Source organism: Oncorhynchus mykiss, chromosome 21 (assembly GCF_057628025.1).
Source record: "Oncorhynchus mykiss isolate SJ-2025 chromosome 21, ASM5762802v1, whole genome shotgun sequence".
Classification (NCBI taxonomy): domain Eukaryota; kingdom Metazoa; phylum Chordata; class Actinopteri; order Salmoniformes; family Salmonidae; genus Oncorhynchus; species Oncorhynchus mykiss.
Genome location: NC_143042.1, coordinates 39,206,530 through 39,233,074, shown reverse-complemented (window position 1 = coordinate 39,233,074; position 26,545 = coordinate 39,206,530). Strand labels below are relative to the sequence as shown.

The 26,545-nt window shown below is 43.2% G+C and overlaps 1 protein-coding gene across 7 annotated transcripts in view; it reads left to right on the top strand.

The window, feature by feature from the left end:
• Positions 1–24,293, top strand: part of LOC110500856 (FMR1 autosomal homolog 1) — a 28,600-nt gene extending 4,307 nt beyond the window's left edge. The window contains exons 3-17 of one of the 7 annotated variants that reach the window (XM_036957944.2): positions 2,009–2,102; positions 3,052–3,123; positions 5,368–5,516; positions 5,796–5,889; positions 6,134–6,250; positions 6,370–6,540; positions 6,671–6,749; positions 6,972–7,129; positions 7,502–7,588; positions 19,440–19,668; positions 20,434–20,613; positions 20,946–21,146; positions 21,258–21,362; positions 21,548–21,633; positions 21,723–24,293. In XM_036957944.2, the coding sequence (XP_036813839.2) occupies positions 2,009–2,102; positions 3,052–3,123; positions 5,368–5,516; positions 5,796–5,889; positions 6,134–6,250; positions 6,370–6,540; positions 6,671–6,749; positions 6,972–7,129; positions 7,502–7,588; positions 19,440–19,668; positions 20,434–20,613; positions 20,946–21,146; positions 21,258–21,362; positions 21,548–21,633; positions 21,723–21,830 (1,930 nt within the window). In that variant the 3' untranslated portion in view covers positions 21,831–24,293. Of the gene's footprint in view, positions 1–2,008; positions 2,103–3,051; positions 3,139–5,367; positions 5,517–5,795; positions 5,890–6,133; positions 6,251–6,369; positions 6,541–6,670; positions 6,750–6,971; positions 7,130–7,501; positions 7,589–11,499; positions 11,713–19,439; positions 19,669–20,433; positions 20,614–20,945; positions 21,147–21,257; positions 21,363–21,547; positions 21,634–21,722 lie in introns of those variants that run through there. The other 6 variants (XM_036957946.2, XM_036957945.2, XM_036957943.2 and 3 more) reach the window with 6 other exon arrangements.
• The last annotated feature ends 2,252 nt before the right edge of the window (positions 24,294–26,545 follow it).

Here is a 26,545-nt window from a genome sequence, read left to right as displayed (position 1 = left end):
GTAGCCATGAGAGGTAAAAGTTTCCCAAGTGCAGATTTTTAATGAACACAACCTTAAGTTGGGGCGGCAGGTAGCCTAGTGTTTAGTGCGTAAGATAAGTACCCGGAAGGTTGCAAGATCAAATCCCCGAGCTGACAAGGTAAAAATGTCGTTCTGCCCCTGAACAAGGCAGTTAACCCACTGTTCCTAGGCCGCCATTGAAAATAAGAATTTGTTCTTAACTGACTTGCCTAGTTAAATAAAGGTAAAATAAAAAAAAGTAAGCAAATCAAATGTGCATATAAAAACAACACGGGTAAAGCAATGTGCATGTGAGAACAATACAACCATATGTAAACAAATCCAATGTGCAGTTTTGACATTTTAAAATAACAACACAAATTGCAATGAGCCCAACAATTGACATAAATACAGGAGTCTATAGTGTTTTTCCTGTTGGAACACTTTAAAACCAAGTTGACGTCTGCCAGATATTAAATGAACAAAATATGTTAGGTAGGGTGACGACTACATAGCGTGTTATCGTGTGCAATGGGCAAATAGTCTGCAGACACACGACACATACAGCAGAACAACGTGAAGTGTTTTTACAGGAGTAGGTAACACTGACAGCTTCGGTTTACATTATTGACAAGCTATTAGTAAGTTACAGACAAACCATAACATTTTCCCCCTTTCCAAAGTCCCCACATCATGCATTGAGCTAAAAGTTAAATTACCTTGCATTCGCTATAAAGTAGTAGGTGGTGGTCATGAAAATTACTCAAGAGATTTGAAGTGTTGCCCCCTTTTCGCAGCTATTTACTTTATTAATAAAAACGTATTTATTTTGCATGTTCTGTAAACCGGGAACCATCTTCGATTTCAGTTTCCCTCAGCACGCTTGTAAAACCCACAATACGACCATACTTCAGATTTGGTCCTGTCACTGCCTTCCTCCATGTTTTCACACAAAACATGGCGGACTGTTGCTAACTTTGGTTGATGCTGGACAGTTTTTACCGTGAGTTTTTCAAACCTCGCTAATCAAACATGGTTTTAATTATTAAAAATTGAAACGGTAATGCTAACCGTCAGGATTTTTTTTGTTGTGAAAACGGTAACCGTTTCATCCCTAAATACAACTATGATGAACCCCCTCACATTTGACATAAATATCTTTCTGTGAATCTGAAGCCAGTAGGTTGAACTGTTTTTAGATTGAGCTCTCATTTGGAGTGTTTTATGTAAAAGGACACGCTACTACCTACCGGATATCCTAGTTTTATATGATGCTTGATTCTCACCCACACAGTCTTCCCATAGATAAATGATCTAATGTACATTATAGGTGGTGTCTTAGGATCATTACCATATGTAATCCAGTAACTCTATTAGGTTTATGGCTTTCCCCTTCTTGTAAACGCTCATTCATCTCACTTCCTGGCCCCCACTGACTGCCTGTCACCAAGTGATTTGTCTGTCAGCTAGAGAACACTGCTTCAGGCAGAATGACTATTAAGCTTTAGTTATGTTCGGGGTTGACACGCTTTTGGGTCTCGTTCCTGTTTCTTTATGGTACTTTCATTAGGGTCTGTGTTCCGGGAAGTTTCTGCTACACATGCGCACACACCAGAGGCGGCTGGTGGAAGGAGCTATAGGAGGACTTGCTCATTGTAATGGCTGGAATGGAATCAATGGAACAAACACATTGTTTCCATGTGTTTGTTTGGTATCATTCCAGCCATTGCGATGAACTCGACCTCCTATAGCTCCTCCATCAGCCTGATCTATCACACACCCAGACTTTATTCTGGACCGAACTGGTGTGGCGATGTCTGTCAATGTAATATAAAGTGTTGGACAGGAGGTGAACTTTCATAAATCACATGACAGGAAGAGGGGGGGGGGGGGGTCAGCTGATGTTCCTCCTACTGTTGTAACTGAAAGGTGTTTGTTTCCCTTTTCCCCATCTGTCTCCCTCGCTCTCTCCACCTCGCTGCCACCCCCCCCCCCCCGCCAAAAAAAGCTGGCAACCAGAGAGACAGCTGCCCTTCAGTGACGTTCGGCTGCCTCCCCCAGCCGACTACCACAAGGACATCGGTGAGGGAGAGGAGGTGGAGGTACGTCTGCCCGCTCATGTTATGTCCCCAAATTCTCCAGATCCCACTATCTCCCACTTGGGTTGCAAAACAGATTCCAGAAACATTCCAGGAATCTTCCACCTGGGATTTCTGAGAAAACTGTGGAATTTGGGAATGTTTCTGGAATTTTCCAACCTAATTCCCCTCATTATTTTTTGAGGGCCAGGAGTTTTTCCTCACTGTGTGACCTGACCAGAAAAACAGTGGAAACTCCTTCCTTGGTTGGTTTCTACCTCCTGTTTAGTCCATTGCCCACACGCTCCGTGCTATTCGGATACTTGGGATGTCCCTACCCCATTAAAGTTGACATTTTTTAAATGGTTAAGTTTAAGTAAGGGTAGGGATTTCTCAAGGATCCCGGATAGCACTGACCCTACCCACATGTGATGTCATAAAGCATTCCATACCACGCATTAATCCATATCACTATCAGTGGTTTAGTTTGCTTCCTCCGTCGTGATTCCATTCATAGCTGGAGATTACTACCCATGAGCCCAGGTCCCAGCCAGTCCAGAGATTACCCAGAGTCCTGTTCACTACGGCAGAGCGATGTGGAGACGGATTAACCACAGTCCAATTTAGACATGATTAGCCAGCTAGGATTCCATTCTTCAGCACAGCAGCACTCTAATCATCTTCGCCATGGAGAGACACTCCATCTCACTGTTTATCATATCATTACATAATCACTTTACTAAATATTTTGCCTGACCTGTTTGGTTAATGTTACATGGTAGATTTCAGAAAGTTTCCCCTCTTCTTGTAATTGTTCTGGTATCATTGCTCTGGGGCATCCCTAAGCATGATGAAATGATCAGGAAATCCAGAATTTCAGTAAAACCTGCGAGTTACTGGAATTTTGCAACCCGAGCAGGTATAAACACCTGTATGTCCCGGTATAATCATCTCCTGTCTACCCCTCCAACAGGTGTACTCGAGGGCCAATGAGCAGGAGCCATGTGGCTGGTGGCTGGCCCGGGTGAGAATGATGAAGGGAGAGGTGAGTCAGGGACTGGTGAGTTAGGGGTCGGGTGCACGCTGGGGCCGGCATGGGGTCGGTAGGGGGGGGCACTGTGTGTGTGTGATTTAAAAACAATTCTGTGTGCTTGCATGCAACATGGTCGGGTCTCACTCTGTGTGAAGAGGTGATGAACATCCCCATATCTCAACCAAGACTTTGGTGTACTGTTGCTAAATAGTCCCCTTTTAATTTTCTTGATCAGTCCAAGTAGTCATTTGTGCAATGTCATGTGCATGTTGTGTGATGCATCAGCGTTTTACACACACGCTCCGTCCACTACGGGATACCCCTCAGTCATCCCTTGTATAGACCCACACACAGCACTCTAATGTAGGCTAATTGGGATAACTAATGCAGCAGGAAGCACATAGCTTGTTTAAAGCAGGCAGGCACGTACTGTAGGGTCACCTAGACTACACACAGATTCAACATTCCATATTTACCCCTAGCACTTCTGTAGATCCCACCTAGTCTTTGAGAAGGAAAGCTGAAGCAACTACCTTAAAAAAAATATATGTTTTATATATTATTATATACCTATCCAATCCTCTCAGATCTTCTGGCTTGGCTATTGAGTAGGGGCCGAGGGTTGATTTAGGAATTTAGCGACTAACATTAAACACTATTCCCTGTCTGGCACACGGAGTCCCAAATGACACTTTAATGTTTTTTTTTTAAATGTTAAAAAAAATTATATATATATATATATATATATATATATATATATATATATATATATATATATATATATATATATATATATATATATATATATATATATATATATATATAATTTTTTTTTACATTTAAAAAAAAAAACATTAAAGTGTCATTTGGGACACTTTTATATATATAGTGCACTATTGGGACGCAACCACTTTGTCTTCCAGACTGGGTCAGTAGAATGTGACTGAGGGGGTGTTAATGCTTCCGCATGCTTCAGTTTGGCTGACGCTGTACCGAACTCGGCTAGGCCAACAGAACGAGTGCACTCGCATACTTAAAAAAAAAAAAAAACAACCTTTGCTTGGAAAACGAGAAGGCGGTAATGGAACTGTTTGTTCGTCTTAAGAAGCTGTAGCCAGTCTATGCTTCTTCAAAGTTTTCAGAATTAATCTTAGATGATTTAAGAAATCTGTTGTACATTTTTATGATTTTGCAGAGGGGATCTAAGTCGTGCAATTTTACGTCCAAGATGTTTGGTGCTGTCAATGTGCATGAAAACGAGTATCGTTGAATGACAACAAACACTTAATTGAAGAATCCCTACTAATGACCAATGGAGTGTGGACTTTGGCTCCGAACTTCCGCTTGGCTCGAGAATTTTTTTTGTGTTTTTCATTTTAGTTAAAGTAGTGCCATATTGTTTAAGTTCATTTATAAAGTGAATAAAGTTTGGTTTTGAATTAGACCATTTGCATTTGTGAATATGAAATGTACCTAGTATTATTAGCAGTTCCCCAAAAAACCTTGCCGACGACCAAAACTAACAAACGTCACATTGTCGTCATAATATATGCACAAACTGTTTCGAATGGGAAACATGCGGACGCCGTTAGTGAGGCTTGATGCTGGATTTGACCACTATTTTGATCAGTGATAAAGGTTTGGAATGTCAGCTTTGTGTGGTTTGTGCTTTGTGTGGAGTTCCATCTCTCTCGCTCTCTCTCTCGCGCTCTTTCTCTTGCCCTCGCTCTGTCAGACGGGACTAAGAAAATGACTATTGGTTAATTTATCACATGAATAAAACCTTAGCTGAATTACATTTTTAAAGAGAAGTGCCATTTCTGATTAACCTTGACCCAAAGCCCTATAAATATTCAATGCAAGTTGTCTTGTGTGGAATGAATAATTGACGTCTTTTGGGCTGTTTGCTCTGTTTGCTCCCTAGGTAGTTTGGTAGAAGTACCTCATCTAGCCTAACACACTATAGTCCCCATTATTATTATTCGGCACACATTATTTCTCTTGCCATTTCTCAATCTCTGAAAACCCTTGTTATTTGAAATGATCTGACGAAGATCCTTGCAGGATTGAAACGTTGTTTATTAATAAAGGTATATGGTGGAGCTCTGTGTAAAATATACTCTTTTTTTTGAATGATTCTTGTTATTTTACCCATATTTATATTAATCTGGGTCTATTTCTATTCATTAAATATTTTCTTTCTCTTGCAATTTCGCCATTTCTGAGAACCTTTGTCTCTCTATTTGAACCCTTTAGTTCTACGTTATCGAGTACGCAGCGTGCGACGCCACATACAACGAGATCGTCACGCACGAACGCATCCGGCCCGTCAACCCCAACAGCCCTTCTTCCCGAAACTCCTTCCACAAGGTCCCCATCGCCATCCCAGAAGACCTACGGAACATGTGAGTGTTTGACCTCTGACCCCGGCAGTGCACTACACCATCCTCACCACTGGGGCGGCACTGTTGAAAGGCTACTTCCTACATAGTGTAGGGAATAGGGTGCTATTTGTGAAGGGTTTCTTGTTTAGACAGTTATACACATCGAAATGTTGTCATTGGAGCTTTGTCTTTGAGCTGTCTTTTGGGCAGGCCATCAGCCTTTCACAGTAGCAGCATAGTGCACTGTTGTGAATAACTGTGGTTTGACCCAAGTTATTTTCTTCTTTTTTTAACCAACAGCTGTGCGAACGACAACATCCATAAAGACTTCAGGAAAGCCATTGGAGCCAACTGCATCTTCTACAGTGCAGCCTCACACGAGCTCATCGTGTTGGTCAGTATCACAGCCACTACTGCTTTCAGGGCCTGTATTCAGCACTCCTACTCTGAGAAGCTTAGTGATCTAGGATCAGTTTGCCTTTTTTAGTTCATTATTAGGCAATTATATGGACTGGGGGGACCTGATCCTAGATCCGCTCTCCTACTCTGAGAGCAGTGCTTCAAGGCTAGCATTTTTAGTAATGTCCCTTTTTCTTCTTTAACCAGCTTTCTCAGACTAACACTTCTGCTTTCTCTAGTCAACAAATGAGACAACAGTGAAGCGTGCTGCTCTCCTGAGCGACATGCACTTCCGCAGCATCCGTACCAAGCTCATGCTCATGTCCCGCAACGAAGAAGCCACTAAACACCTTGAGGTATACACACACACTTCTCCCCCCATGTTCATTCAGTTAGAATCAAACACGCTTGAGAATGTAACTTGGAGACTGGCCATCAACATGTAGACAGACACCCTATTGTCCTTGTCCCCCAGACAAGTAAGCAGCTGGCGTCCGCGTACCAGGAAGAGGTGAAGGTAAGGGAAGACCTGATGGGTCTGGCCATTGGCTCCCACGGTGCCAACATCCAGCAGGCCAGGAAGGTGCCTGGTGTCACCGCCATCGAACTGGAGGAGGAGAGCTGCACCTTCAGGATCTACGGAGAGGTGGGTGGGTATGTTGTGGTGAGAGTGGGGTCTTGGTGTGTGTCAGCGTCTGTGTGGCAGGCTGTCAGCCTTTATCTCTCTCTGTATGTGTTTAATGGCAGGTTGGATTGATGTTGTGTTTGCGTTGCAGACCCCAGAAGCAGTGAAGCTGGCCAGGGTTTTCCTGGAGTTCAAAGAAGACTACTTCCAGGTGCCCAGGAACCTCGTAGGTGAGTGATGCCCCACCCCCATGATTTAGTCAATCAGGAAAGTTCCTGCATACACATGTACTGAGAAACAAAGATTGTCTGAATTGTGGCATCTTTTATAATTTGAAATAAACTAGAGGGCAAGTTGGTCAGGATGATATCTATGAGGGTGCCCATGTTTACGGATTCATCCAGCTAATCCTTGGTCTCCAAATGCCCCCTCTTCTTTCTCTCCTCTCCCAGGAAAAGTGATCGGCAAGAATGGCAAAGTCATCCAGGAGATTGTGGACAAGTCCGGGGTGGTGCGGGTCCGGATCGAGGGGGACAATGACAAAAAGCTTCCCCGTGAGGAGGTAGGCAAGCAGGGGGCTGGCAGAGAAGACACTGCCCCTAAACAAGAGGTGAATGGAATTTTGCAATCCATAGGCTTGGTCTGTCGACGCTGTCAGTTGTCCCATTTCAGTTTCCACTGCATGTCTGTACTGTACATTACCCATTCTAGGAGGGGTTGCTTGGGCCCACTCCATCGGTTGGTGTATATCACTGTTGTTCAGTGTGCTTTTCCCCACTTTATTTAAAAAGAAATGTCCCTTCAAAGAGAAACCTCTATGTATTTCTACATCAATTTAAAGACACCAGGTATTTGGCCCTTGTGTAAATGCACAAATGTGTCCAAATGTCCATGACTAAACATCAGGACTCGTCCGCCTCCAAATGTATAATGAAGCGTAACGGTCTACCAGTCCACTCTCTTACACTGTCCTTCTCTCCAGGGCATGGTCCCCTTTGTCTTTGTGGGAACTAAAGAGAACATCAGCAACGCCCAGGCCCTACTGGAGTACCATGTGGCCTACCTACAGGTGAGACGCACACACACACACACACACAGAGGGGAGAGATCACTGCTGCTCTCAGGCCTGACCTCTGCTCATGTCAATTAAACATTGGACCCCTCTCTGTTACGACACGTTAAGATATATATTGACCCTATATGCCTGTGTATTTTTTTTATACATGCTTACATACATACTGTGGGCCAATGGCCAGAATATAGACGCATGGTAGGAGTTCCCATTACCCACAGATTTAGGATCAGATTACCCAACCCCTCCCTAACCATAACCGTTAAAGGGAATGGAAAAAATATCTGACCCTGAATCCAGGGCAAGTTCTAGTCTAGCTACTCTTGAGTGGACATTCATGGAAGACGTTGTCTTACACTGGTTGGTGTTCTTCTGTGTATTCTACACACCACCACTTCTGTATGGGGAGAGGGGAGTAGATGCAGTGTGTAGAAGGTTGTGTCAGATCATTCCAAATTGGTCACCTGTCCCGCCCTCCTCCACCTACCTCATGTGAAAGCTGCTGAGAGCGGCTCCATTTTGCCCTTACCCTGTGCTTTTAAAAATAGCCCCCTACTCAGGGTTGGGACGAGGGGTAGGGGTGTAGATTACAGGATATCTGGACCCTAGCCTCCAAAAATAACGCACCCTCTACTCATCCTTGCACCCCCTCACCCATCGTCAGCCACCTCACACAAGGCTCAGTGGCGACAGCTGTCGCATTCTGAAGTGACACCCTCCAACCCTTCCACCCTCAACCACCTCACCTAACCAAAAGTTCCCAGTAAACTGCTGTCTGTACTTTAGCCCAATCCCTAAAACGCCTAAACTGACCCCCCCCCTTGTACACACTGCAGAACTTAGTGTTTGGCTCCTACATGGCTTATTTCACAAAACCACTGGGAAATCACATCAAACTGCTGCACATGGTAAAGTCACATGACTTAAGGCTGTGTCAATTCTGCAGTGATGGGGTTTTCCCCACTGAAAGTGCATCCCAAATGGCACCCTATTCCCTTTTTATAGTGTACTACTTTTGAGCAGGGCCCATAAGTATGGGTGGGTCCCATTATGTTGCTAAATAAATAATAAAATCATATAAATGTTTGCCAGTCCACATAGTCGAAGTCGGAAGTTTACATACACCTTAGCCAAATACATTTAAACTCAATTTTTCACAATTCCTGACAATTAATCTGAGTTAAAATTCCCTGTTTTAGGTCAGTTAGGATCACCACTTATTTTAAGAATGTGAAATGTCAGAAAAATTGTAGAGATTTATTTCAGCTTTTATTTATTTCATTTCCAGTGGGTCAGAAGTTTACATACACTCAATTAGTATTTGGAAGCATTCCCTTTAAATTGTTTAACATGGGTCAAATGTTTCGGGTAGCCTTCCACAAGCTTCCCACAATAAGTTTGGTGAATTTTGGCCCATTCCTCCTGACAGAGTTGGTGTAACTGAGTCAGGAGTGTTGACCTTGCTCGCACACTCTTTTTCAGTTCTGCCCACACATTTTCTATAGGATTGAGGTCAGGGCTTTGTGATGGCCACTCCAATATCTTGACTTTGTTGTCCTTAAGCCATTTAGCCACAACTTTGGAAGTATGTTTGGGGTCATTGTCCATTTAGAAGACCCATTTGCGACCAAGCTTTAATATTCTGACTGATGTCTTGATGTTGCTTCAATATATCCACAATTTTCCTCCCTCATGATGCCATCTATTTTGTGAAGTGCACCAGTCCCTCCTGCAGCAAAGCACCCCCACAACATGATGCTGCCACCCCCGTGCTTCACGGTTGGGATTAGAGGTCGACCGAATATGATTTTTCAACACCGATACTGATTATTGGAGGACCAAAAATGCCAATACCGATTAATCGGCAGATTTGTATTTTATTTTTTACATGTATTTGTAAAAATGACAATTACAACAGTACTGAATGAACACTTATTTTAACTTAATATAATACATCAATAAAATAAATTTAGCCTCAAGTAAATAATGAAACATGTTCAATTTGGTTTAAATAATGCAAAAACAAAGTGTTGGAGAAGAAAGTAGAAGTGCCATATGTGCTATGTAAGAAAGCTAACGTTTCAGTTCCTTGCTCAGAACATGAGAACATATGAAAGCTGGTGGTTCCTTTTAACATGAGTCTTCAATATTCCCAGGTAAGAAGTTTTAGGTTGTAGTTATTATAGGAATTATAGGACTATTTCCCTCTTTTACCATTTGTATTTCATATACCTTTGACTATTAGATGTTCTTATAGGCACTTTAGTATTGCCAGTGTAACAGTATAGCTTCCGTCCCTCTCCTCGCTCCTCCCTGGGCTCGAACCAGCAACACAATGACAACAGCCACCATCGAAGCAGCGTTACCCATGCAGAGCAAGGGAAACAACCACCCCAAGGCTCAGAGCGGGTGACGTTTGAAACGCTATTAGTGCGTGCTAACTAGCTAGCCATTTCACTTTGGTTACACCAGCCTCATCTCGGGAGTTGATAGGCTTGAAGTAATAAACAGCGCAATGCTTGACGCACAACGAAGAGCTGCTGGTAAAACTGACAAGTGCTGTTTGAATGAATGTTTACGCACCTGCATCTGCCTACCACTGCTCAGTCAGATACTTAGATACTTGTATGCTCAGTCAGATTATATGCAACGCAGGACACGCTAGATAATATCAAGTAATATCATCAACCATGTGTAGTTAACTAGTGATTATGATTGATTGTTTTTTATAAGATAAGTTTAATGCTAGCTAGCAACTTACTTTGGCTTACTGCATTCAAGTAACAGGCAGTCTCCTTGTGGAGTGCAACGAGAGAGAGGCAGGTCGTTATTGCATTGGACTAGTTAACTGTAAGGTTGCAAGATTGGATCCCCCGAGCTGAGAAGGTGAAACTCTGTTGTTCTGCCCCCGAACAAGGCAGTTTAACCCACCGTTCCTAGGCCGTCATTGAAAACAAGAGTGTTCTTAACTAACTTGCCTAGTTAAATATATATATATATTTTTTTATAAATAAAAATCGGTGTCCAAAAATACCGATTTCCGATTGTTATGAAAACTTGAAATCGGCCCCAATTAATTCGCCATTCCGATGATTCGGTCGACCTCTAGTTGGGATGGTGTTCTTCGGCTTGCAAGCCTCCCCCTATTTTCTCCAAACATAACGATGGTCATTATGGCCAAACTGTTCTGTTTTTGTTTCATCAGACCAGAGGACATTTCTCCAAAAAGTACAATCTTTGTCCCCATGTGCAGTTGCAAACTGTAGTCTGGCTTTTTTATGGCAGTTTTGGAGCGTGGCTTCTTCCTTGCTGAGCGGCCTCTCAGGCTGTCGATGTAGGACTCGTTTTACTGTGAATATCGATACTTTTGTACCTGTTTCCACCAGCATCTTCACAAGGTCCTTTGCTGTTCTGGGATTGATTTGCACTTTTCGCACCAAAGTACGTTCATCTCTAGAAGACAGAACTCGTCTCCTTCACGAGCGGTATGACGGCTGCGTGGTCCCATGGTGTTTATACTTGCGTGCTATTGTTTGTACAGATGCACGTGGTACGTTCAGCCGTTTGGATATTGCTCCCAAGGATGAACTAGACTTGTCGAGGTCTCCAATTTTTTTTCTGAGGTCTTGGCTGATTTCTTTAGATTTTCCCATGATGTCAAGCAAAAGAGGCACTAAGTTTGAAATAAATTATTTGTCTGTAAACAATTGTTGGAAAAATAACTTGTCATGCACAAAGTAGATGTCCTGACCGACTTGCCAAAACTATAGTTTGTTAACAAGAAATTTGTGGAGTGGTTGAAAAAAAGTTTTAATGATTCCAACCTCAGTGTATGTAAACTTCCGACTCCACTTCTAGCTACACATATGCTTTTTAACTTAACATGTACCTTGGCCTCTGCCCTATAGGAATCTTACACACAATGCCTATAGAAAGACTACACCCCCACCCCCTGGATTTATTGCCATTTTATTGTTACAAAGTGGAGTTGAAATGGACTTCATTGTAATTTTGTCGACGATCTTCACAATACTCTGTAATGTCAAGTGGAATACAATTCCAAATGTGTTAAAGGATTAATGAAAAATAAAACTAATATACCTTTATTAGATAAATATTCACCCCTGAGGCAATGCATGTGTTAACAGTTAGCAGCGATTTGACGTGAGTTTTCTTGAGTTAGTCTGAGCTTTGCACACCTGTATTGTGCGATATTTTCCCATTTTCATTTTTGGGTGAAATTCTTCAAGCTCTGTAAAGTTGTTGGATCATGGCTAGAAAGCCATTTTCATGTCTTGAAATAGATTTTCAGTCTGATTTAGGTCAAAACTGTAACTCAACCACTCAGGAACGTTCATTATTTTGGAAAGCAATTGCAGTGTAGATTTGGCTTTGTTGTAGGTTATTGTCCTGCTGAAAGGTGAATTCCTATCCCAGTGTCTGGTGTAAAGCAAACTGAAGCAGGTTTTCCTCTAGAATCTTGCCTGTTCGAAGCTTTATCCTGCTTATTTTCTTCCTGAGAAACTATCCTGTCTTTGCTGATATTAGGCATACCCATACAATGATGCAGCCACCACTGTGCTGAAAAATAAGGAGGTATTTACTCAGTGACATGTTGGATTTGCTCCAAACATAAGACTTTGCATTTAGGCCAAAAAGTGTAGGCCTTTGCTGTGTTTCACAGACAACAATCATGCGTTGTTGCATACATATGCATGTCTCGCATGTGGCTCAGTTGGTAGAACATTGCATTTGCAACACCAGGGTTGTGGGTTCGATTCCTATGGGGGACCAATACTTGACAGTACAAAAATTTATGCACACTAAATCGCTCTGGAGTAGAGCGTCTGCTAAATTACAAAAAAATGTAAAACGTCTCAGACGAACCATCACAGGCAAAGCGTCTATGGGACTAATATTGAATCCTGCTACACCGGCTGAGACGTTCATCATATGTGCAGGGCTTGCAAACTTATACGGATTACAAAGGGAAACCCAGCTGCGAGCTGTCCAGTGACGTGAGCCTACCAGACGGGCATAATTCTTTCTATGCTTTCTTCAAGGCAAGCAACACTGAACCTTGCATCAGAGCACCAGCTGTCCAGGACGACTGTGTGATCTCACTCGCCGTAGCCGATGTACAGTGGTTCGTTCTTTAAAAGTTGCAGCGTAGGGAGTAGGCTACAGTACTGGGCTATTTAGCTAAAGAATGCTGTGTCGTGCAGGCACGCGGGAGACCAGGGTTCAATTCCCCAACTAGGAGGAAGGAGTAGGCTGTCCTTGTAAATAAGAATTTGTTCTTAACCTCTAGCGTCGCGCAAACCCGTATCCGGGAGCGTAATCATAGCCTCAAGCTCATTACCATAACGCAACTTTAACTATTCATGAAATCGCAAATGAAAAGAGAAATATATATTGACTCACAAGCTTAGCCTTTTGTTAACAACACTCATCTCAGATTTTCAAAATATGCTTTTCAACCATAGCTACACAAGCATTTGTGTAAGAGTATTGATAGCTAGCATAGCATTAAGCCTAGCATTCAGCAGGCAAAATGTTCACAAAAACAAGAAAAGCATTCAAATAAAATAATTTACCTTTTGAAGAACTTCGGATGTTTTCAATGAGGAGACTCTGTTAGATAGCAAATGTTCATTTTTTCCAAAAATATTATTTGTGTAGGAGAAATCGCTCCGTTTTGTTCATCACGTTTGGCTAAGAAAAAACCCAGAAAATTCAGTCTCTACAACGCCAAACTTTTTTCCAAATTAACTCCATAATATCGACAGAAACATGGCAAACGTTGTTTAGAATCAATCCTCAAGGTGTTTTCACATGTCTATTCGATGATAAATCATTTGTGGCAGTTGGGTTTCTCCTCGGAAGCATACAGAAAAATACATGCAGCTGGAGATTACGCAATAACTGCGACGGAGGACACCAAGCGGCCACCTGGTATATGTAGTGTAAAATGGTCCATCTTCCAATGATAGGCCTACAAATACGTCACAATGCTGTCGACACTATGGGGAAACGACGAAGTCTAAGCTCATTCGTGACCCATACACAGCCATATAAGGACTCATTGAAACACAGCGCCTTCAAAATCTGGGGGTACTTCCTGTTTGAAATTTCATCTTGGTTTTGCCTGTAGCATCAGTTCTGTGGCACTCACAGACAATATCTTTGCAGATTTGGAAACGTCAGTGTTTTCTTTCTAAAGCTATCAATTATATGCATAGTCGAGCATCTTTTCGTGACAAAATATCGCGCTTAAAACGGGAACATTTTTTTATCCAAAAATTAAGAGCGCCCCCTATATCAAAGAAGTTAACTGACTTGCCTAGTCAAATAAAGGTTACACTAAGAGCATAACATTTCTACACCATAATTTTTGTCTAACCAATACCCAAATGGAGATTCAGTGAAAATAAAAATCTCTCATTGATTTATCAAGACCAGTGCCCATGCTTGCCCCAGCGCAGTGTGAAACTGTGCTAAAATAGTTGTAGGCTATTGCTTCAAATCCTATTGCTTCGAACTTCAATATGCTCTTTAAATAAATAAGACGTACACCACTTTTAACAGCACATTACTCAACACTAGTGGGACTCATGTCACCTACGGTAGGCCTACAGTATATTGGAAAATATGGCGTGACTCGCCGCCAATAATTACATTCTAAATTAAAACCAAAAGCCGCCTCATGGGTCTCCCGGTGGTGGCCGGCACGGGTATCGAACCTGCATCTGTAGCAACGCATTTTGCACTGCGCCACTCGGGAGGCCCCATCCACAAAGTAACAAAACAGAGGTGTTGGTAAAGGTATATTGTCCTGCTTATAACCCATAAGGGGCTATTATAATACTGTACATGGTGTCCAGGTCAGGATAACCAAAACATTTTATTTATTAAAGACTATCAGAAAGAATGTTGGTACTTATTTTGATCCAAAGCCATGAATGAGTGAGTCACTCAGCTTTATGTAGGTGCTGGGCTATAGGACTGTGCCATCAACTTGATAATATATAACAATACTTTGGAGGTTATTTTGTTTGGGAGGGAGAATGAAAGTGAGTGATTGTAATCTGAGTAAAGGCCAAAACATTTATGTTTTTAGAGGGAGAGAAACGCTGGGCAAGTTGGCAATTCTGGGACTCCCAATCACGGTCAGATGTGATGCATAATACTTTTTTTGTTTTAACTTTTCTGGTGGTTGCAATTTCAGTTTCATCCAATCACGCCTAGTTGTAGTACAGCCAACCTAACTAAGAAATACATTTGACGATAGAATTCTCCCCCTTACCCTCCTAGGCAAGTCTATTGTCCAGCTACCTGCTAATAGCCATAATGGCACTGTACAACGTGACCGTGTGTGTGTTTGAAAGAGTATTTTCCAGTAAACTGAAATTAGTTTACCTTCATTAGACAACTTTGTTCCAATATTTCTGTCATTCTGTGATATTTATTCCCATAGTCATTTTATGGATTCATAACTAATAAACATCTGCATTTTGAATGAGTATTTTTATCATTTTATTATAAAGATGCTGATGAAGAAATACAGTATTGTACAGTATATGCTTTTACATTTGGATAATAAAGTATTTAAACAAATGCAGGTGGCTTATATCTTATCAGGCTACTGTGCAGTCTGACAAGTAAACATAGCAGAACAGCATAATGGTCCGGATGGCACTTGCTCTGCCCAGTGAGCAGTTGGTCAAGTTCTGTTGTCAGAAGAGGAATGGAAATGTCAGGATGACCTGATGAACCCGCCAGGTATGTTGACTCTGCCTGTCGGAGGTGGAGTTCCAGAGCTCACAGGTGTGCCTGGCATGGATTGTAACTTTCTTGTTCCTCGCCCTCTTCAACGCGTCATTCTCCACCAATGCTGCCTCGCTCTGGACCAATGCATTAGCTGTCGCCCGTATCTCTTCCCTCAGATAATGTTTCTTTTTCTGCTGGTCTGCCTTCAATGACTTGATCTCATATTCAAAGTTTGAATCTGATCCATGTGCACCTTCATCAGATGAGCAGAATGGTACCACCCCTGAGCCCCCATCAATTTACAGTGGCCTATGATAGAAACGGTAGATCGATTAAGAATTAATTGACTCCAACACTAATGCTGTGTACACATTTTAAGAATCTAGCCAAACTAACCGCTTTCTTGGCAACCTTTTGTCTTGTCTCGGTGCGGCGTGTTGTCCAGCCCTTTGTCCACTGATCTCCACGGATGGTTGTCGGCATGGTTGTATTCTCTGCAAAAACACATTCACATTTTTTATTTTATTTAACCTTTATTTAATTGATTTTATTACACAGTATGCCTCCACATTGATAGGCAATATACATGTTTGTTTTTTTGTATAGAAAATGCTTTTAAACCAAAATACCTTTTTTATTTTTTTTATTTATATATTTTTTTTAGTTCTGGTGATCATCTCAGTTCCGGCTAATTTTCAAGTCCTCTTGAAAATCCAAACCCTGGAACGGGTAGCACCATAGAAAGAAGCTGGCTTGATGAAAACAATGTCTGTTCTCTTTGGTCACAATGTCCTTTTTTGGGGGGTAAACAGCTCGAATGGTAACTGTTATGGGTGCAGTATGGGCCGGGGTGAAGAGTACTGGAAAGGTGACTTTCAGTAGCCGGGCTATAAAGAGTAGTGTCCTGCTAATCTGGCTACAAGTGTTTGAAAACCTGTTTTCAAAATGCCACCAGCTGTCCCTCGCTAATGTAAATAAAACACAGCTTGTTTACATTTTGTTTGCTTTCTTTATTGTAACCACTTACTTTCAGAGTTTGGGATTTACAAATGTGTGCATTTCATGTCATTTAAAAAAAAAACTTGTCTTATGCCTTTAGTGAGAGGTCTAATGTATTTTAATATTTAACCATATCTGCCCTCTGAATAAATATCTACGGGGTGTTTTTCACGCCATTATTAGTTACATTGTTTTAGTTTGAACGTGCAAACTGGCACTAAGAACAGCAGGAACGTTTCCCTAGTCAGCACCATTATTAGTGCAATGCCCCTGGAAGTGTTGCTCTGTGCTACCCATTGGGGTGGAGTGGGGGTCTACCCCCACCCCTTCCTCATGGGCTAGGTTTGTCTTCTGTGCGTGGCTCTGCGGCCCATCCCCTGCCCCCATGCCTTGAACCTTGCGAGCGCCCACCGCTATTTCAGTGGATAAGGCTGGAGATCTGCCAAGCAATCCCCTTTTGCGCCATTTGGGTGCCATTACCAATATTTTATATATATATATATTGTCCTTCTAATAACAGGGGTAATAATAGATCTGTGAGAATATCCAAGGGGCTTTTATATAATTCAAAATGAATAATAATTATAATCAGTGTTTAAAATATAACTTTTCAAATAACTTGAGGGGGGGTATTTCTTGACATTGTTACTAATTTGTAAATAAAGCCAGCTTTTATTTAGAATTGTGTTGCTTTTGAGGGCGAGAAACCAAAAACCTGTAGTCATCTCATGGGTCTCCCAGTCGAGGCCAGCGCAGGTATTGAACCAGCTTCTGTAGCAACACAGCTTGCACTGCGATTCGGTGTCTTAGACTGCCGCGCCACTAAGGCGCTGTACAAAGTGACCTGTCAGGAGTAGGCTACAGTACTACAGAGACACAGTTGCGCCTTGGGACCCAAAAGCATAATCAGTGCTCTAACTCCTGCTTGCGCTGATCTGGAGCAATGAAGTTGTGATGCAGGGTACCGTACTAAACCACAAATGACCTCTAAGTACCGCAGCATAATCGCAAAACTTTTTTTAGTGGAGCAACCACTTTAAGAGCTTTTTATAACAGGTTAACATTCACAAGGCTGTAGGGCCAGACTGATTACCAGGATGCCTACTCAGAGCATGCACTGACCAACTGACATTTTCCACCTCTCCCTTAACATCTGTAATGCCTACTTGTTTCAAGCAGACCACCATTGTCCCTGTGCCCAAGAACACTAAGGTAACCTGCCTAAATGACTACTGACCATAGTGCTCACATCTGTAGCTGTGAAATGCTTTGGAAGGCTGGTCATGGCTCACATCAACACCAGCATCCCAGAAATCCTGGACGTACTCCAATTTGCATACCACCCCAACAGATCTACAGATGATGCCATCTCTGCTACACTCCACACTGCCCTTGGGCAGAGTTTCCTGTCATTCAGGACCTCTATACCAGGCGGTGTCAGAGGAAGGCCCTAAAAATAGTCAGGCTCCAGCCACTGAAGTCGAACTGCTCTGTTTCCACACGGCAAGCGGTTCCAGACCGCCACGTCTGGGACAAAAAGGCTCCTGAACAGCTTATACCCCCCCAAGCCATAAGACTACTGAACAGTTAATCAAATGGCAACCTGGACTATTTGCCTTGAGACCCTTGTTTTTTGCACTGACACTCTTGCACAGGCTCGATGAACACTCACTGAACTCTAATCACACACTCGCACAAAATGCACTGACACTCCAACACACACACACACACACACATATTGACGCCACACACTCATACATTCTCATTCCTTCACACTCTTCACATACACTGCTGCTACCCTCTTATCTATGCATAGCCACTTTACCCCTACCTACATATTACCTTAATTACCTTGACTAACCTGTCTCCCTGCATATTGACTACCTGTATCCCTTGTATATATCCTCATTATTGTTACTCTTTTTCCTTTTAGAATATTTAGCAAATTTCTTAATGCATTGTTGGTTATGTGCTCATAAGAATTTTACGGTGTGTGTGTGTGTGATTTTTATATATAACTCACACCGTTCAAAAGTTTGGGGTCACTTAGAAATGTCCTTGTTTTTAAAGGAAAAGCTTTTTTTTCAATGGATCAAGTTGATCCGAAATACAGTGTAGACATTAATGTTGTAAATGACTACTGTAGCTGGAAACTGGAGATTTTCTTATGGAATATCTACATCGGCGTACCGAGGCCCATTATCAATTAGCCTTTTAAAATGATAAACTTGGATTAGCTAACACAACGTGCCATTGGAACACAGAAGTGATGGTTGCTGATAATGGGCCTAATGTAGATATTCTATTAAATCTGCTGTTTCCAGCTACAATAGTCATTTACAACATTAACAACATCTACACTGTATTCCTGATGAGCTTGATCCTCCTTTCCAACAAATATCGAGGGTCTTATTCTGGTGACATGATGATCGATGCTTGGCTGCTGTTTGACAAATGCAAATAATATCGCTCTTCTCCATAATCTCAATGTAGTTAGCCTACCCGCACTGCTTCTGCAAGCTATTGGCTAGAGTTAATTTGCCAAGACCAGAGTTGGCACATTGGCAATGCAACCGGCAGAGTTGAAAAGGTGATGGAAACCCATTTAACTTTTATTTTTCATTCAGTACATGGGAATTGAATGGCAAAAGTTATTTGTGTGCACTGTCATTACGCACAGCCTTTTATCCGCAAAAACTCTGATGGAAATATCTCTGGTGGGATAATGTGCTTTGTTTTTATGCAGATTTGAGAATATTCGCATGAAAATCTGCCAAATTGGATGGAAGCCTAGCGACTGATATAACGATTAAATCTATTTAATTCCCACTTCATGACGCAACAAAATTTAGAAAGTTTAAGGGGGTGTAGACTTTTTATAGGCACTATGTCCTAACATGTATCGCTGTCTCTCTGCCCTATAGGAATATACCTAATGATATATGTCCTGACATGTATCGCTGTCTCTCTGCCCTATAGGAATATACCTAATGATATAAGTCCTGACATGTATCGCTGTCTCTCTGCCCTATAGGAATATACCTAATGATATATGTCCTGACATGTCCGTCTCTAACAGGAAGTGGAGCAGCTGCGTCTGGAGCGGCTGCAGATTGACGAGCAGCTCCGTCAGATCGGGGTGGGGTACCGTGCCCCCCCTAGTCGGGTCGGAGGCACCGGCCCCGGGGACAGGGAGAAGGGCTACCTCACAGACGAGAGCAGCAACTCCACCAACCTCCACACCTCCCGCACCTACGGAGGCCGCGGACGAGGACGCAGGCCCTCCAACAGCCAGTACTCTGGATATGGTGAGACGAGATTACAACTCCCAAGATCCCTTACTGCTCTAACTGCATTCTATCATCTGATAAGACCAATATCTCAATATACAAACATATTTATCATACACGAGGCTAAACTTTGAGTGGCGTTTCAAATGTTTACTCAGCGACGGTGTACAGCTGTGTACATACCTTTTTAACAGTGTCTGCTTGTACCCTGAACTCTTGCCCCCTCCCTTCCACAAAGATGTAGTTCTCCATCACTCAGGATTTCTCCATGCTCCTTCATCCTTCAACCTACTTCATTTCAGTCAGGAGATGCCTATCTATTCATGTTAAGAAAATGTAAAGATATAAAACAGTCATTTACAATCAACCCAACGATCCTCACATGCTTCCATCTAAAACGGCAAATTATTATTTTGACTACAAGTGGATAGTTTGGTTCTGTGTGAACTTGGTGTTTGCAGGCTACACTCCGTCAGTCGACATGACGATTTGGTAACGTGCTTTGCTGCAGTGAACACCAACTGGTCTGACTATTTATTTGGTATTCTCTCTCATGGGTTTTCTGCTGAGACAACTGGTACACCACACACACTTGGGACTAAAAACTACAGTTTTGTACAAAACACTCCACATTCCATCATTCCTGCCTTCATCCCCCTCTCGCCATTTGTTCATTTCACTCCATTTCTCTGTCAGGACAAAACAGCTGCTAACTTACTATCGTAATCTATACTATTGTCAGTTGAAGATTAGTCTCTAGCTGCCCCTTACTCTGTTATCCAGGTACTAACTCTGAGCAGTCCAACGCTTCTGAGTCAGAGGACCTCAACGAGCGCGACCAGCGGCCCCGAGGCGTGGGCGGAGATGAGAGGGGTTCCCGTCGGGGTGGCAGGGGCCGTGGATCCAACACCGGACGGGGTCGCGGAGGACCCGCCTCAAGGACTACCAACTCTATCAGCTCAGGTGCAATACAGCAGGCTTATTAATGGTGCAATACAGCAGGCCTATTAATAGTCCAAATGGGGTACAGGGTTGTATTCATTGTGCACCAAATATAGAGGGAAACAAACTGAAATTGGCAGGGACTTTGTGACCTTGTCCAATGAGAAATGCTCTTTTGAGTGTTCTGTAACAATGTTTTGTTCCGGTGTGCTCTAATGAATCAAATTGGTCCTTGGTGATACTGGGATGTTTCGGGTCAAACCTAATGGCCAAGTTTTCCTTCATTACGACTGGAAGGTGGTACAGTTTGATATGCTAGGCCTCTCTTTCTTTCTCTCCTCTCTCCTGGCCAGTGCTGAGGGACCCGGACAGCAACCCGTTCTCCCTGCTGGAGGGTGAGAGTGAGCAGGGCGACACGGACACCAGCGAGGGAGTGGGAGGAGTAGACCGCAGGAGACGCTCCCGCCGTCGCCGTAATGACCAGGAGCCAAGCGTGATGGACGCCGCCGCCACAGAGTCAGACAGCCAGGTCGGACCCAACGAGAACGGACTGGGTAGGAAGTCTGGAGAGTACCAGTGTTAGTTATGCTGTGTGACTAGTTTGAAGTTGAAGTGTTAAAGTTACGTCTCTCATACTTCCTCTTTTTTTTTCTCTCCTTTATCAGATGAGGAGGGCCGACCCCAGCGCCGCAACAGGAGCCGCCGCCGTCGTAACCGCGGCAACCACCCCGAGGGAGGATCCCCCAGCCGTGACAGACAGCCAGCCGAGGGTGAGCAGTGTGTCAGACGTCCCAAACCTCCCTCCCTGTTGTCAGTCTAGACCTTAGAGGAAAAGGGTAGTCTGATCTAGTCTACCGTATCCTTCCTTAGTCTCATTCGTCACTGTGTTGTGCTGGATGTGTCATTAAACAGTATATCCTGTTTAAATCACTGTTCTCTGGGTTCTTGTCTGTAGTGACCGTGGCAGACTACATATCCCGCGCCGAGTCGCAGAGCCGACAGAGCCTTCCCCAGGAGACACTTGCTGCTTCCGAGCCTAAAGTACAAACACACACACACAGACCGTAGAAAATACCGGCTTATAGCAACTTGTTAAACTGACAGTTTCCCCTCCTCTGCTGTTCCCCCAGGAGAACGGGAGCAGCGCCAAGAAGGATGAGCGCATGGTGCCCTCCAAGCGTTCCCCTAGCAACGGCATGGCCACGCCCAGCGAGACCCTGGTCAACGGCGTCTCGTAGAGGACTAGGTCCCACCCCCTAAAAACCCAGGTCTAGAGCAAGACTTCATGGCAAACTCTGTCCCTGCTTGCATTTACTTAAACCTTAAAACAGATGAGTGAAAAACAACAAAATACCGGATTCATACTTTGAGTGAGAGGGGGGAGAGAAAAAGTACAAAAAAACGACAGTCGCATCTTACTTAAACACACGTAACGGTGTATGTTATCCTATCTATCAGTACTTAGTGCTTATTTTAAAAAACAACTAGGTTGCCAAAAGGGCTGGTGGATATGACTTGATTTAAAAGAGAACTGAATCTCAGAAAACAGGACGAGACAAATTTTTTTTTTTATGTTATTACTGCTTTGGACTTGTGGTCGCTCTCCCATTCAAACAGAAGCGTCTCTAAAAGTTGAGAGGAGAATAGATGCCAGCTGGAGAAAGGGAGGGATAGGCGGATGAGTCCAAGCGGTGAAGAACAAGTGTCAGGAGTGCTACGTACCCTGGCCTAAATGTCGGTTGGTGATGACGGACAGACCGATGTGATTATTGATAGACATTGTGCCTTGAATTTGAAAAAGTTCATTGTTGAGTTTTGTGTCACAGGAAAGAGGTTTTTCTTTTATTTTTGCTCAGAGAACAGACCAGTAGTGAGGGAATGGGAGTTAAGAGTGTAGAGGTGTTAACTGTGGTAGGACAGAAAACAAGGGAACGAGTGACTGGCCAGAAAGTCTGGTGCCAAACAAAAAAATTCAAGGCGCTTGTCCTGAGTGAGAGTGGACTGGACAGCGTTTGGGCTGTGTGTGTGTGTGTGTGTGAGAGATTGTGTTTGTACGTACGTGTGCACAGTTGAGAGAGCTGGCAACCACAGGATTAAAATCGGGGGGGGGGGGGAGAACACAGAATTCTTGGAACATAGCCCTGGGTCGGTGGTGAGGTCACAAAGGCAGGCGAGGCCGCTCTTTTGGCCGGGCGGGGTAGGAGGAAGTGTTGCATCACTTCCCGTCTCCCATGCTCGACACTAGTGTCCAGGGCTGTCCCTATACATCCTGACAGACCGACTGACCGACAAACAATGAGAGGTTAAGGACTTGATGATATATGGATCGATTTAGACTTTAAAAAATGAGAATTTTAGTGCCTCTTTTTCTCATGGCCCACTAGCAGTGTGGAATAGAGAGGTAGGGTAGCACGGCGCTCTAGCTTCCAGCCACACTTACTAATGCCTGGGTGAACTGCAGAATCGCGGTCTGAACGCACATGCCACGACGACCACGAGGGGAGGTAGGTAGACGGGTTGAAGGCGAGCCACGTTGTTTCACCCTTCTAGAATGGTCCATGTGGTCGTGGCTGGGGGAGGAGACAGGCAGACTGACTGTGATGCTCACTGCTTCAAAAGGGATGAGTAGAGCCATACACACACAGGCTTACACAGATGCACGACCGCACCATGCAATTCAGTCACAGGCGGAGGGGTTCAGTCAGTGTGGTCGACTGTGCGTTGTGGTCAAAGGAGAAATGACAGTGTTTTGAGATGGAACTATAAGCGAGATGGTTGTCCGGTTCCTAAAGGTGGCGGTCGACAGGCGGGGGGGGGTTGTGTGACTCAGAAACCCTTGGTGGCTCATGTTACTGTCTTGGTTACCTCTCTCAACTGCGTTTTGTTCTTTCCACATAGAAAATATGAAATAAAATGGAAATGAAATCAACTGTCTTTTGAGATGAACTGGTTGATTTCTTCTGAGTTTGCACTATTTTTCTAAAATGATCAACAAACCAACTGCATGATCATTCAGCAGTAGCTTTGCACGAGGGAGAGGGTTCACGTTTCAGTTTCACCATTTTATCCGCTACTAGAACTGCTGCTAATGTCCACCTTGAATGTGTTTTAGAATCCATACCGTAGACACTTAAGTACTGTTCGGAATAGCTTTCCACCACTCAAATTCACCCACAATATGGCTGCCTTTTTACAAGGATGACTAAGAATAAAAGAAACCCCATTTCCTTAGTGTAATTGTTTCTTACCCTCATTAAATACTTATTGTAATACTCAGTGTAACATTTAGCATGATAGATGTTCACACAAGTATTGAGGCTAGTTAGGGATTGTGTTTACTGAATTACAATCACCCAGATTGATTGACCCCTTTTTCGTTTCAACTGTCTGCGTGTTAATGCGTCAGCAGCGCACTGAGTATTTCTATATTTGGTTCATGTGTGCATGCCTGCATGTAGGATTGGGAAAGATGGATCACTTTTGTCTTGTTATAGTGTGAAATGTGTACCTCGCTCCGTTGTCTTTAATACTATCTGCCGCTTGTGGCTCACTATCCCCATGTCTTTCTGGGTGGAGAGAATGTTGACCTTTCTGTGTGTGTATGCTAGTAGTACTGTTCAGGTACTGTCAACTCCTCAGTGTCAGGTAGGCTGGTCTTCACACATGTTCTGATGGCAATAAAGGACTTCATTGTTTGATAAGCATTTGTCCATTTGGCTAAATCAAGAACATTTGACACACAAACCTTGGGACTGATAACTGAAATCCACGTTATCACTCACCTGATGACATGTAAATTGAATAGGTTAGTCTAATGCCAACCTTTACATTGATAGCCTTTAGCAGAATTTCGCTCAACTCTGTCCTGGGTTGGTTTTTGCCCTAGCACTACACAGCTGATTGAAAATAATTCAAGTTTGATGAGTTGGTTTTGAGTCCGCTGTGTCGTGTTAGGGCAAAAACCTAAATGTGCTCCCGGGGGGCCCTAGGAAACCCTGTTGTACAGCAGCTTACATTGATAATGTCTACATACAGAAATGGGCTTTATGTTAATAAGGGTGAAAAAGCAGTCGCTGAGCATTTAGATCTGGTCCATTATGGCTGAGGCAGCACGTCACCCTGGATCTCGTTAGTCTTATGGCATTATATATACACTTAACAAAAATAAGCGCAGCATGCAACAATTTCAATTTTAAGGAAATGTCAATTGAAATAAATGTAAGTCCTAATCTATGGATTTCACATGACTGGGAATACAGAACTTTAAAAAAAGGTAGGGGCGTGGATCAGAACACCAGTCGGTATCTGGTGTGACCACCATTTGCCTCATGCAGTGCAACATCTTCAGAGTTGATTAGGATGTTCATTTGTGGTCTGTGGAATCTTGTCCCATTTCAATGGCTGTGTGAAGTTGCTGGATATTGAAGGGAACTGGAGCACACATCGATCCAGAGCATCCCAAACATGCTCAATGGGGGACATGTCTGGTGAGTATGCAGGCCATGGAGGAACGGGGACATTTTCAGCTTCCAGGAATTGTGTACAGATCCTTGCGACATAGGAATGTGCATTATCATGCTGAAACATGGGGTGATGGCGGCGGATGACAATGGGCCTCAGGAGCTTGTCAGGTACCTATGCACTCAAATTGCCATCGATAAAATGCAGTTGTGTTCATTGTTTATGTCTGCCCATACCATAACCCTACCACCACAGGGCACTCTTAACAATTTTGACTTCAAACAGCTCACCCACACAACTCAGTGGTTGTGAGGCCGGTTGAACAACCTGACATATTCTCTAAATCAATGCAATTGGCTTATGGTAGATAATTAACATTAAGTTCTCTGGCAATCGCTCTGGTGGACATTCCTGCAGTCAGCATGCCAAGTGCACTCTCCCTCAACTGTGGCATTGGGTTGTGCAAAACTGCACATTTTAGTTGCCTTATCCCCAGCACAAGGTGCACCTGTGTAAACATGCTGTTTAACCAGCTTTTTACTATGCCACACCTGTCAGATGGATGGATCATCTTGGCAAAGGAGAAATGCTCACTAACAGGGATGTAAAAAAAAAAGTGCGCAAAATTTGAGAGAAATAAGATTTGTGCGAATGGAACATTTCTGGGATGTTTTATTTCAGCTCATGAAACAAACGCATGTCGCATTTATATTTTGTTCAGTGTTTTATATGGGGAAAAGCGTTCCATTAAGGATGCAGAATGTCTAAGCAGCCTGTTCTGTGGATTAAGGAACCCAGGAGGGATGTGATGCCGTAGCCAGAAGACTGCCTGCAAGGGGACTGATGAATTTTATAAATGGCCAGGTGACTATGAAACCAGTACAGGCTCTGTTTAGACATGAAGCCCAATTTATATTTTTTCCTTCCACTAATTGGTATTTTGGCCAATCAGATCAGCTCTGAAAAAGATCTGATGCCAATACCAAGTAGTGGAAAAAATAAACCCAGCGATAGTCACTCCCCAAGGTTAATCATGTCCCAGATTTGAGTAAAGGAAATTGTGTAGGCTGCCTCAAGTTTTTTACGGCAGTTAGGTGGCAGATCGAATTAGTCCAACAAGGGGCAGCAGTGTACACCTGCCCAAGAGGGAATCGGTGGTGTATTCATTAGTCGGATTCTGTTGCAAGACTTTTGGCTGTTTACTCCAAATGTTCTTAAACTGAAATTGTAGTTCAATTGAGTCTTCCAAAAAATAAAACGTCTGGGAGAAGTTGGAAGGAACCCTGTGGACTTCACTCCACTTTAGAGCGTTGAAGAATCGATAATGTATAGATGTGCAGCTGAGCTTGTCCCAAACACATTGCAGACTATTCGGATTGGAATGGCAACGTGTGGAAACTACAACTTCATTTTAAGAACCTAACAGCTTTTACGTCACGTTGAAGAGCGTTTGGAGTAAACGGTTTCTGTTGCAGAACGTTTTGCAACAGAC